Source organism: Zootoca vivipara, chromosome Z2 (assembly GCF_965207765.1).
Source record: "Zootoca vivipara chromosome Z2, rZooViv2.hap1.1, whole genome shotgun sequence".
NCBI classification, from domain to species: Eukaryota; Metazoa; Chordata; class Lepidosauria; order Squamata; family Lacertidae; genus Zootoca; species Zootoca vivipara.
The window spans coordinates 45682667-45695923 of NC_142585.1; the positions used below are offsets into that span (position 1 = coordinate 45682667).

The window sequence follows — 13257 nt, forward strand, 5'->3', positions numbered from 1 at the left end:
GGCCAAGAGAGTCACCACCGTCGTTTCTGCGCATGCTCTACAGCCCGGGCCGTCCGACCACCGTTTCTGCGCATGCTATACAGCACCACCGCCGTTTCTGCGCATACTCCCCATCCCGTGCCTCGCCAATCAAGAGCAAGGGGCGTTACGCACCCCCAACTTGCCAATCTCGCGACGGCGTCGGCTTGTCGCTGTTCCGCCCCCCTTCAGGCTAGGGAAAGCCGATTGGCGGACTATCTAGCGGGAGGCGGGACCTTTGTGACGAGCGCCCAATGGGGAGCGAGAGGCCGCTCGAGCCACCCAGAGCAGCAGCGCCATGGCGGAGAGCGACTGGGACACGGTGACGGTGCTGCGCAAGAAGGGGCCCAGCGCTGCCCAGGCCAAGTCAAAGCAGGTGAGCGGGCAGGCGGGGCGGAAGCCAACCCGCGCCACAACCGCCGTCGGCCCTCTCACGGGGCGTGCTGAAGGGGGCCGGGCCGCGACGCGCCCCTCATAAGCCCCTTTCCCTCCCGAGGCCACGCCTGCCGACGGCCCCCATTGGCTGGGGCAGTTTCCCGCCCAAAACGGCGGCCCGCAAGCCCCACCCTCTGGTGATAATATCAGACAGGACCCTGGTTGCAAAACAAAAACATAATAATAATAATAGTAATAATAATAGGAGTAGTAGTAATAGTAATAAAAGTAATAATAATAATAAATAATTTATTCTTTGTACCCGCCCATCTGGCCGCGTTTCCCTAGCCACTCTGGGCGGCTTCCAACCCAAGATTAAAATGCAATGGTCTGTTCAACATTAAAAGCTATTTTCTTTAGCTTTTAATATATTTATATTAAATTATATATTTTTATTTTTTATAATTATATTTCTTTTTATTTTAAATTATATTTAATATATTTACTATAATATATTAAACTAAACTAAACTGGGCTGCCTTCAGATGTTTTCCAAAAGTCTATTAAATACATTTAATTATTTATAATTATATTTATTTTTATATTAAATTATATTAAATATATTTAATACAATATATTAAACTAAACAGGGCTGCCTTCAGATGTCTTCGAAAAGTCTATTAAATGCCTAATTCATTCATTGAAAAGAAGAATTAATCCTCATTCTTTTTATGGCTCTTTCCCAGGCTGTCGTTGCGGCTCAGAGGAGAGGTGACGATGTGGAGACCTCTAAGAAATGTAAGTTCTTATACACGTAAACATGGGCATAGGCAGAAGGCTGAGGGGCGCAGCGTGGTGGCCCCAGGCTCCCGCTCCCGGCGTGAAGCTCCAGAGGCGCGCGGGGAGCATAAGCGGAGGAGCAGGAGCGCGGGGAGCGTAAGCGGAGGAGGCAGCCACAGGCGCGTGTTCCCCGCACGCTTCTGGAGCTTCGTGCCGGGAGCGGGAACCTGGGGCTGCCTCCTCGGAAGAGCTGGGAGGCGCGGAGGAGGCAGCCACAAGCTTGCGTTCCCTGCGCACCTCTGGAGCTTCGTGCCGGGAGCGGGAACCTGGGGCTGCCTCCTCGGAAGAGCTGGGAGGCGTGGAGGAGGCAGCCACAAGCTCGTGTTCCCTGCGTTCCCTGCGCACCTCTGGAGCTTCGCGGCGGGAGCCTGGGGCCGCCTCCTTGGAAGAGCTGGGAGGCGTGGAGGAGGCAGCCACAAGCTTGTGTTCCCTGCGCACCTCTGGAGCTTCGCGCCGGGAGTGGGAGCCTGGGGCCGCCTCCTCGGAAGAGCTGGGAGGCGCAGGCCACGTAGCCCCGCCCACATTCCCACTGTGGCCCCTCCCCTCCCGCCCTTGCCCCCCCCTAATTTTGATCCTGGGTATGCCTCTGCACGGAAAAAGACAGAAATTATTATTATTCCTACCAGGGCCCTGTCTAAATAGAATGGATCAAATTTATTTCTGGAATTGATTGACTGCCCTATACCCTGGACAGGAAGTGATGTCGCTATGGATCTCCCCCCCCCCATGTATAAGATGTCCCCCTGATTTTTGACATGATTTTTTAGGGGGGAAACCTATTATACACAGAAAAATGCAGTGATTATTCATTTTTATTCCAACCAAGGCCTTGTCTAATATAATGTATTTTATTCTTTAATGTTTAACAGACCATTGTATTTTAATATTTTTTTGAAGTCACCCAGAGTGGCTGGGGAAACCCAGCCAGATGGGCGGGGTATAAATAATTTATTATTATTATTATTATTATTATTATTATTATTATTATTTATTGAATTGATTGACTGCCCTATACCCACAGGCCTCAGAGTGGGAGAAAGACACAGTGGGTTTTCTTTCCCGGGGAAGAGAGGGAGAGAGACTTCCTGCCCGGGCAGGAAGTAATGTCTTCCTACCCAGGCAGGAAGTGACGTCGCCGCGGATGTTGATGCCTCTAGGTGTCCCTCCTCACAGGGGCAGCGGGCCAGAACAAGCAGCACTCCATCACGAAGAACACGGCCAAGCTGGACCGCGAGACAGAGGAGCTCCACCATGACCGGGTGCCCCTCGAGGTGGGCAAAGTGATCCAGCAGGGGCGGCAGGGCAAGGGGCTCACCCAGAAGGACTTGGCAACGGTAAGGATGAGAAAACGAGAACTTCTTCTCCTCCTCCTCGTTGTTGTTGTTGTTGTTTTGAAAAAGGAATGTGCTTTTTTTAAAAAAAAAACCTTCTAAATCTAACAGATCTGTATTTTCTAAAAAACATCCATTCATTTAACCGACAGAGGCAAGATGCTTCATAATATAATTTAAAGTCTGGCAAGGCGAAGCCCTCTCTTTTAATATCTGTTCACAATTTAAATTTAATTCTAGGTTTCTTCCCCTGCCAGATATGTGCTTTGGGCCCTGTTTGGCCCCCGGTCATTCTGGCCCCAAAAACTCACCTGGGATGCCCCTCTTCTCTTTCAGAAAATCAACGAGAAGCCACAGGTCATTGCCGACTACGAATCGGGCAAGGCCATCCCCAACAACCAGGTGCTGGGCAAGATTGAGAGAGCCATCGGTAAGCAGGTTCGGGGTTCGGGGTTCGGGGGGCCGGGCTCCGGGCGTGCAGCTGACCCCCCCTCTTGTCTCCCGCCAGGCCTCAAGCTCCGTGGGAAGGACATCGGGAAACCTCTCGAAAAGGGCCCCAAGGCGCAGTGAGGACAAAGCCTCGAATTCGGGGGGGGTCTTCGAGGGGTCTCGGCCGGGCGCCCTGCAGCGCCCGGGGCCTCCCCCCACCCACCCACCCTGTTCTCTCCCTCCTGCTTCCCAGAGTTCGACTATGAATGGGTGGGGAAAGCCACGTCCCAACTGGCTGCCCATTTCCTCTTTAAAGCAAATAAAATGTTTTGCGCATCTCGAATCCGCAGCCTGTTTGTGCGCTACGACTCCCGGAATCCCTGGGGGGAGGGGCACCACACTGAAAGGGCCCATCGCGGTGCTCCTTGGGAGGGGAATAGGGGGTCTCCTGCTCACCGCACTCTTAGATGACAGCTCCCAGAATCCTTTGCGGGAGTGCTGTGTTAAAAGTGGACTACAGGGTGCCTTTGAAGCTTCAAACTACATCTCCCAGAATTTGGGGGACTAGAGAGTGCCTTAAAAGCTTCAAAGTACATCTCATAGAAACCTCCATGGGAATGCAGTGTTGAAAGGGGGCTAGAGGGCGCCTTAGAAGCTTCAAACTACATCTACCAGAATCCTTTGTGGGGATGCTGTGTTGAAAGGGGATTAGAGAGTACCTTAGAAACCTCAAACTACATCTCCCAGAATTCTTTGGGGGACTAGCGAGCACCTTTGAAGCCTCATCTACAATCCTTGGCGGAGATGCCGTGTTGAAAGGAGACTAGAGCGCCCCTTGGTAGCTTCAAACTACACCTCCCAGAATCCTTTGGGGGATGCCCACTCGATCAGGCGATCAAAGGAGACAAAAAAGGAGGAGACAGGTGCAAGGTGCGTCACCGAGATACGATGCCAAGCGCAGGCCGGGCGCCTGGTGGAACTTCCACCTGCCAGTGCTGACTGGGCGCCAAGCCCAGCCAGCTTTCCAAAGAGGAGCAGATGGAGAGAGAACCGCAATATAGCAGGAAAAACACTATATTTTTGGTGTGTGCGTGTATTTAGAATTTCAATTTTTCACCTCCATGTCTATGATTATACACACAAACCTATTCCTAGTAATAAATTGATGTTGTTGTTGTTTTAAAAAGAGCACCTAAAAAGCTTGGAAGGGGGGAATTAAATAATCATTAAAAACACACAATTCAACGTGGATACAAGCTGTATACAAAAACACAAACACAATTTAATAAACCGATTCAATGAATATGGAGCTCTTAAAACCACAATGGAAGAAGCCCCCAGAACAGCCAATCCTCATCGGGCATCACCGTTTCCCCGGTTGGACTTCTGCCTGCTGCCCTTGGGTGGCTTCACAGATGGATGGGGGTTCATTGCTTGGGCTCCGGCTTGCCTTGGCACCTCTTCTATGGATTTGGGTCTTGGCTGGTTGGACTCCCGCCGCTTTGTACTGCACCAATTGAACACCTGCCTTCCGCCAACCCACATTTTCTTTCCTCCATACCTGCTGAGCTGAGCTGAGTCTCCACCTCCGCTCCCTCCCACAGGGTTTCACCCATTGGACATCCACCTGCTTCTCTCCAACCCTCCCAGTTGGACTTCTGCCTGCTGTCCTTGGGCAACTTCCCAGCCTGGAGGAATTTCAGGTTCATGGCTTGGGCTTGGCCAGCAGCTCCCCAGCTCAAGCGCCTCCTCCGCTGATCTGGGACCGGTTGGATTCCTGACTCTTTGCACTGCACCAGTTGCACATCTACCTTCTGATTATTATTATTATTTAAACCCCGCCCATATGGCTGAGCTCCCCAGCTCAAGCGCCTCCTCCGCTGATCTGGGACCGGTTGGATTCCTGACTTTGCACTGCACCAGTTGCGCATTATTATTATTATTATTAAAACCCCGCCCGCCCATACGTCTGAGTTTCCCCAACCACTATACCGAACACCTGCTCTTTGCCCAGCTTCATCGCTCGCCTCACCTACCTACCTGTTGAACATCCGCCTGCTTCCCTCCCCAGCAATTTCCCAGCTGTGGCCCCTTTAAGGCGCACTTCTACTCAGTGGCCACGCGGTGGCGCTGCGAAGCTGGAAAGCTTCCGCCACTGCGGCGGCGCCTGAGCGAACAGGTGAGGCGACATCGGGCGCTTTGGGGCGCTTCAATTTTACCTGACCGCGCAGGGGGGGGGAGTTGGAATAGACCATCTCCTTTTCCTCCCTGTCCGGTGGGGGGGCACCGATCGCCGTTTAAACGATTACCGGCGAGGGGGTGTCTCCGCCCTTCTTCTCGAGGTGGTTCCTGCCGCGGTGACGTAAGGCCCGCAGTTCCTACCCCACCCCACCCCCGCTACCCGCGCCTGATAGTTCGGCTCGGCCGCAGGCGGGCGGGAGGCAGATGAGACCATTTGCGGAGGGAGGGGGTGGGATGGTCCAATTGTAGGGGCAAAGGGGGGAGCAGTCTGGCCCATTTGTGTGGGGGGGTAGCCTGGTCCAATTTAGTGAGGGGCCTGCCTGGTCCAATTGTGGGGGACAGAGGGGGAGCAGCCTGATCCAATTGTGAGGGACAGAGGGGGAGCAGGGCGGTCCAATTGTAGGGGAGCAGCCTGGTCCATTTGTGGGGGACAGTGGGGGAGCAGCCTGGTCCAATTGTAGGAACAAAGGGGGAGCAGCCTGGTCCAATTGTAGGGGCAAAGGGGGAGCAGCCTGGTCCAACTGTAGGAAAGTAGCCTGGTCCATTTGTGGGGGACAGAGGGGGAGCAGCATGGTCCAATTGTAGGGGCAAAGGGGGAGCAGGGTGGTCCAATTGTAGGGGAGCAGCCTGGTCCAAATGTAGGAAAGCAGCCTGGTCCATTTCTGGGGGACAGAGGGGGAGCAGCATGGTCCAATTGTAGGGGCAAAGTGGGAGCAGCCTGGTCCAACTAACTGTAGGAAAGCAGCCTGGTCCATTTGTGGGGGACAGAGGGGGAGCAGCCTGGTCCAATTGTAGGGGCAAAGGGGGAGCAGCCTGGTCCAACTGTAGGAAAGTAGCCTGGTCCATTTGTGGGGGACAGAGGGGGAGCAGCCTGGTCCAATTGTAGGGGCAAAGGGGGAGCAGCCTGGTCCAACTGTAGGAAAGTAGCCTGGTCCATTTGTGGGGGACAGAGGGGGAGCAGCCTGGTCCAATTGTAGGGGCAAAGGGGGATCACCTGGTCCAATTGTAGGGAAGCAGCCTGGTCCAATTGTGGGGGACAGAGGGGGAGCAGCCTGGTTCAGTTGTGGGGGCAAAGGGGGAACAGCCTGGTCCAATTGAAACTCGGAAAATTAGTATATTGTCAATAAGTGCATTTATAACTTACCATTTATTTATTTTTCATTTTTACAAAAAGATTTTTTTGGGGGGGAATTCCACAGGAATAAAACAAATAGAAATAAATAAACAAAAATAAACATCACTACAGTAATTACATTCCATTTTTAATTGACCTGCCTAATGACCAATAATGACAATGACAACAAATAAAGGCTTGACATATCTTGCTTTGCATGTCATGCATCTATCTCTTATATTGTTTTCACTTTTTAAGTTGCATTACTGGAAAAAATGCACTTTTCAATGATATTCTAATTTTCCGAGTTTGACCTGTAGGAGAGCAGCCTGGTCCAATTGTAGGGGGGTGGCTGCTTGGTCCAATTGTAGAGAACAGAAGGGGAGCAGCCTGCCCCCTCCCCCCCCCAGCCTCACGCTAACGATTGGTCATCTGACTCTTAGGCCCTTCCCGGCTTTAAATCCTAACTAACCTGGGCACATGCAGAGTGTGTTTGCCTCCCCCCCCCACAGCTGATCCATGTCGCCCCCGTCTTCCATTGTCCTGTTTCGAAATCTAGGATCCTCGCCCGGCACCCCGGGGACCAGCATGGAGCACCGTCCCAATGCCCAGCGACGCCTGCCAGGCCAGGTAGGATGCAGAGAACTTGAATTTCAAGTGCAACCTTTATCTGCTAGCTATCAAGAGGCAGAGAGTTCCCCAGATTGCTAGAGATCACAAAGCAGGGAGTTCGCAGATTCCCAGAGAACCAGGAGCAGGGAATGTCCTATTTGGCACCGAGAGGCTTATCAAGACTGTTAGATTTCTAGATGCAGGGAGATCCCCAGATTTTGTCTGCCGCAGATCAAGAGGCAAGGAGTTCCCAGAGCTGCCTCTGAGATAGGAATAGCAGTCCCCCAAGAGCTTTCTGTTGGTCCTGGCTGCTAGGATCCTGGGAACCGTAGTTTCAGGCACTGAGCATCTTCATATAGGTGAAACTCGGAAAACTAGAATATTGTCAAAAAAGTGCCTTTATTTCAGTAATGCAACTTAAAAGGTGAAACCAATCTATGAGATAGATGCATGACATGCAAAGCAAGATATGTCAAGCCTTTATTTGTTGTCATTGTCATTATTTGTCGTTAGGTGGGTCAATTATAAATGGAATGTAATTAATGAAATGTCATAGTGATGTTTATTTCTTAAGGCACTTTTCAACGATATTCTGATTTTCCAAGTTTCACCTGTCTATTTGTTTCCATCCCGAAGGATTCGCACTGAGGACGGCACGACGAGGGGCCTGCCTCTTTGAAGATGACCCGCACCGACCCGCCGGATCTCCTGTCGTCAACGGTCTACCGCGACGTCCAAACGGCCTTACCCTTTGCCATGTCCGCCGCACCACAGCCCTTCCACAAACGCCACTGCCGCAGCTTCGACTTCCTAGAGTCGCTGGACGATGAGCCGCCGCCACCTGCCGCCTGCAAGCCGCCGCTGCCTCGTCGCGGGAGAGAGGCCCCCAGAGACCCAGACCCGGGGCGGCGGGCGCGCTCAAAAAGCGCCCCCCGCGCCCCACCAGCCTTCGCCCCGGCTGCTTCGCCACCGGCACGGCGCGGACGCAGCCTCGCCAACGAGCTGCACCCAGTCAAGCTTCAGCCGCAGCGCAGCCGCATCTCCCCCTTTTCTGGTGCCCATTATGGCGGCAACGCCCCACCGGCAGAGGCAAGGGCCCCACGCCGGCGCATGGACATCAAGCCTGACGAAGCGGCGCTGCGCCAGGCTGCCCACGCCCCGGGAAGGAGCGACTTGCCTCCCGCCCGAGGCTTGACCGTGCCCAGCGTCTGGCCCATGTCCCGCACACCGACCCCCAGTGACACCTACAGCGGGGAGCAACGGGTGCCGGGAGAACTCTACAACGCGGGTGAGAGTGGGTGCATTCCCTACCCGCAACCGACGCCCCTCAAGATCTTCTACGCCGATGCCTATGACGGAGGGTATGTGCCGCCTTATGGCGGCCCGTTTTATGCCGATGAGCCACCCCCCCAAACTGGCTTCCGCCCGATCCCAGCAAAGACCCTTTACGTTGACGCCCACAGTGGGACGTACCCCGTCCAGGAGGCGCCCGGGCGGACGTACTATGGCACCACCGAGCCACCGTTCTATGGTGAAGACCCCCGCGCCTTCTACGCCCAGGTGTCGGGGACGTACCCTCATCCGCACAGCACCCCTTACAATGGCTGGTACCCACCCGCCCGGACCGCGGCGCCCTACCAGACTTGGCAGGTATGTCGCTATCCGCCGGTGGCCCCCCGACCCGCCCTGTCCTCCTGGCAGGCCGGCACGCCACGCTTGGGAGCCGACACGCGCAGCTACTCCAAGTCGTGGGACAACATCCTGACGCCCCGCGGGCGCCCGGATCAGCCGCTTTGGCGTGGGCGCAGCTACGAGAACCTACTGGGGCACCGCGAGGCACTGCGGGCCCTCTCCCCAGATGCCAGGCGCCCCTCACCTGTGGTGGTGACGCTCTCCAGTTCGCCAAAACGCTACGCTGCTCTCTCGCTGTCAGAGAACTCGCTGCTGGAGAAGTCGCCGGCCGGTGATGGGCGTGCCGGCTGGTTCGTGACACCTGAGATCACCATAACCGACAACGACATCCGGGCCGATGGGCGCCGGGACGCGCCCGATACTTCGTCACGCCAACGCAGCCTAGAGCAGCTGGACGAGCTCATCACCGATCTGGTGATCGACTACAAGCCGCCACCGCCAGGTGGTGAAACAGGCGACTTCTCCGAGCAGCTCCGGCACCTGATCGGCGCCACCAAAGAGCCGGCAGCGGCACATGAGGCCAGTTCTCCGGACGTCAGCACTGATGAGGATGACGTCCTCATGTGCTCCAATGCCCGCTGTGGCCGCACGGAGGCCATGTTCCACGCCTGCCTCTACTTCAAGTCATGCCACAGCTGCCGCACCGTCTACTGCTCGCGCCACTGCCGGCGGCAAGACTGGGCCTCGCACAAGGAGCGCTGCGTCTTCGGACGGGCCGGCAGCGCCTGCCGAAACGTGCTGCGGTTTTGCCGCGAGGATGCTCCGGCGCATCGGGCTTTTTCCCGCGTGGCCCGGGTGGGCTTCCTCTCTCGCGGGCGCGGCGTCCTGTTCCTCGGTTTTCCCAGCCCTGGCTCGGCTGAGAACTTCCTCCGCTTCGGCCTGGAGAGCTTACTCCTGTCGCCGACGTACCTCTCGCTCCGGGAGCTCGGCGGCTACTCTGGCGACTTGGGCTCCTACGCCGGGGATTTGCGCCGTGCCGGGGAGGACTATGACCCCGGCGAATGCTTTGTGCTCAACGTCACCGTGGCGGTGGGCGGGAAAACACTGCCTGGCGAGCGTCCGGCGCCCGTAGTCCGCAAGCACGCCAAGGTAGCGCTGGCTTCGGCGGCGCCTGGCCTGCCGCACGCCAACGGCGACATGGAGACGCTGATCCTGACGCCGCCGCCGGGGACAGCCGACCTGGGGCAGGAGGGCGAGGCAGGACGGCGTGCCCGGGAGGTGTGCTTTGTCCACATCCAGCGGGAGCTCCGGGCCCGGGGCGTGGTGCTGCGACGCGAGTTCCCGCAGGTCTATGAGCGGCTTTGCGCCTTTGTGGAGGGTGGGCGGCGCTTCACCCCCACCACCATCTACCCAGTGGACAAGCGGACAGGCAAGCCATTCCTCTGCATGATCATGGCGGCATCCGAACCCCGGACCCTCGACTGGGTAGCCAGCCCCAACCTGCTGGACGACCTGATGTGAGCCACCTTCAAGTGGTGGGGAGTTGCAAGGGGGAGAAACTCCTCCTCCCAAACAGGCAAAAAACCCAGACCAGCGCTCTGTTCCTTTGGCTGTAGTTCATGCGACATCTCTTTGGTCAAGTGGCGGGCAGTTCCAATGGAAAGAACTCCCAAACGGACGAAAAACGGACATCCAAAATGGAAAACAGTTCGTTCCTTTTTCTGCTGGCTCCTTGCTCAAGTGGCAGGGAGTTCTGACGTGGAAAGAGATCCTCGGATCGACAATCGCCCCCAAAACGGATTCTGGCCTTTGAAATCTCTACCTGTTTTCAATTCCCCGGAAATCCCAGATTGATTGGTGAAGTTTTCTATTATTCTTTTGGTTTTTTGATATCACTGCAACCGAAGGGATTATTCAAACCCCCCCGGGTATAGGGTGGCATATCAATTAAAAAAAAAAGAATAATCATATTTTAAAAACAGTGGCGCATGGACAGAGCAAAAAACCGCCAAAAGGGACCTTTATGGATATTGTATTTTAATATTCTGTTGGAAGCCGCCCAGAGCGGCTGGGGAAACCCAACCAGATGGGTGGGGTATTATTATTATTATTATTATTATTATTATTATTATTATTATTATTATTTTGGAAGCTGCCCAGATTGGCTGGGAAAACCTAGCCAGATGAGCGGGGTAGTAGTAGTAGTAGTAATAATAATAATAATGATAATAATTCTGTCGGAAGCCGCCCAGAGTAGCTGGGGAAACCCAGCCAGATGGCTGGGGTATAAATAATAAATTATTATTATTATTTCCTCCAGGAATGCCAAATCTGATCCACATGTTTTATCAGATGATGACTATGATCAATACGATTGGTGAAGTTTTGTATTATTATTATTATTATTGCACTTTTTAAGGCTTTCAAAACTGAGGAAGATAGAGAACTGTACAATGGGCCCATTGAATGTTGTATTTTAAAAAAGAGATTTTGTTATTTGACAATTTTGGAAAACGATGGATCTTATTTTTGATTTGATCATTGATATTATTGTTTGATTGATTGATTGATATTGATATTATTATTTCATTTATCAACTGTAAAATGGGTGCATCAGACGAATGAAATGTATGCCAAACCCCATCAAAAGGTTATTTTTTCCTTTGAGGGTGGAACGGTTTGTAAATGGTGCGGAACAAACGAATGCATGTTCTATTTATTTCCTTAAAGAGAGAGAAATATATATACTTGCCAAATTATGTAAAGGTATTTTATGCCGGAGAGAAAAAGAAGCATGTATATGTACGTTTATATGGAAAGGTATAAAAATGGGGAGGGGGGAGAAAATATTTCCCTGGAATAAATATGAAATGGAACTCAAACCCACAACATTGTCAGCCTCCGTTTGATGTTCCCTTTGCTTGGGGACTCTGCACATACTCAGAGGACCCCATTTCCCTTTCCAGCCCTTTCGATGATTTCTGTTTCTTTTGTCCAACTGAGACAAATTGCCCCCCAAAAGGACAATAAATTATTATTATTATTATTATTATTATTATTATTATTATTATTATTATTATTATTATTATCCAGCCCATCTGGCAGCAGTTTTTGATCATCCCAAAGGAAAACGAGCAGCGATCACTTGCTCCTGGAATTCCTTCGCTGGGCCTTCATCTGTGCGCCTGCCATAGGATTCACACAGAATTGATTTCTATTCAAGTTTTTAATGTGGGGGTATATAAATTCAATTAATATATTGGATTTAATAATTCAATATAATTTAATATATATAATTATATTTATTTAATTATTTAATTATAATTCTATTTAATCATTTTAATTATATAAAATGTTATAGTACTATTAGTGTCATTCAGCCCGTTTAGTAAACGGGTGCTAGCTGGGTGGGAACGGAGGGGAAGCCTTGGGACACGAAGATCGGCGGGCGCTGGTTGCCGGGGCTTGTCAACCCCGGCAAACAGCGCCCGCCAATCTTCAGCTCTGTCCCCCGTTGCGTTACAGCTCGGGGAAGCAGGCAGGGAGACAGCAACAGCCCGCAGCTTCCCGGGCTGTTGCCGTCTCCCTGCCTGCTTCCCCAAGCCAAAGTGTGCGGGGGACGGAGCCGAATTGCGGCGCGGCGGGGGCTTTTCGCCGTTTGCCTTCCCCAAGCCTTCACGCGCCACAATTTGGCTTGGGGATTGCTTGGCGGCGGCGGGAAGAGGGGAAGGAATTCCTCCCTTCTTCCCGCCGCCGCCAAGCCAATGCCGGCTTCCCTCGGCGCCCGTTGTCGCTTCGGCTTCCTCAGCGAAGGCAAGCATGCAGGCTGTCTGCCTGCTTGCCATCGCCGAGGAAGCGCTGCTGTCGCCAAGCCCTTTTAAACAGCCCCATGTTTCTGCAAAGGTGTATAATTTCATATTCCCATAAAATATGTTGTGATTCATGGGGAATCGCTTTTTTTATTATTTCATTGCTGATCATCTCTGGTTTCTTTAAAGATCTGTTACTTTTATTATATTAATAATACAATGAATATTAATAAGTATTAATATTATTAATAATTAATATTATTATCAATTATTTTTAGTAATAATGGTTATAATTGTTATAATTTTGATTCTATAAAAGAGACAGAGACAGAAAGAGAGCGGGGTATAAATAATAAATTATTACCATCATCCTATATAATAAAGTGCAAGTGTCTCTGCGTCCAGTATTCCGTGTCCCTGGGTTTGCGCTACTGCGCATGTGCCCCACGGACACAGGGATTGCGCATGTGCCCCACGGACACAGGGATTGCGCATGTGCCCCACGGACACAGGCGGGCTGTCTGCCTGCTTGCCTTCACCGAGGAAGCACTGCTGCCGCCGAGCCGAAGCTACAGCGGGCACTTCCTCGACAAAGGCAAGCAGGCAGGCAGCCCGCCTGTTTGCCTTCGCCGAGGAAGCGCCTTCCCATGCTGGAGGTGCGCAGCAAGGCAGCGGGGCGGGGAGCGCTTCTCCCCCCCCCCGCCGCCTTGCCGCGCACCTCCAGCATGAGACGGGGCTTCGGAGACCGAAAAGTCAAAGCGGAGCGGCCGGGGTGGGGGGGAGAGTGCGCACGCGTGTGCGCGACGCCCGCTGGCTGCTGGTCGCTGGGGGTAGAAGCCGGGAGTGGCAGTTCGCA

General features: G+C 53.0%; 2 protein-coding genes across 6 annotated transcripts; both read left to right on the forward strand.

The window, feature by feature from the left end:
- Positions 1-302: 302 nt before the first annotated feature.
- On the forward strand, positions 303-3336 carry EDF1 (endothelial differentiation related factor 1). Its single transcript, XM_035113716.3, has 5 exons — positions 303-394; positions 1140-1191; positions 2407-2567; positions 2901-2994; positions 3073-3336. Exons 1-5 carry the CDS (start codon positions 317-319, stop codon positions 3132-3134), a joined length of 447 nt encoding a protein of 148 aa, XP_034969607.1. The 5' UTR covers positions 303-316; the 3' UTR covers positions 3135-3336.
- Positions 3337-5105: 1769 nt separating this feature from the next.
- On the forward strand, positions 5106-11481 carry AJM1 (apical junction component 1 homolog). 5 transcript variants are annotated; one of them, XM_060270213.2, is made up of 3 exons: positions 5106-5172; positions 6908-6978; positions 7597-11481. In XM_060270213.2, exon 3 carries the CDS (start codon positions 7642-7644, stop codon positions 10111-10113), a length of 2472 nt encoding a protein of 823 aa, XP_060126196.1. In that variant the 5' UTR covers positions 5106-5172; positions 6908-6978; positions 7597-7641; the 3' UTR covers positions 10114-11481. The 5 variants fall into 5 exon arrangements, with proteins under 5 accessions (XP_060126196.1, XP_088521174.1, XP_088521173.1 ...); XM_088665047.1 differs by having other exon boundaries at positions 5166-5304; XM_060270212.2 differs by lacking the exon at positions 5106-5172 and adding an exon at positions 5214-5355.
- The last annotated feature ends 1776 nt before the right edge of the window (positions 11482-13257 follow it).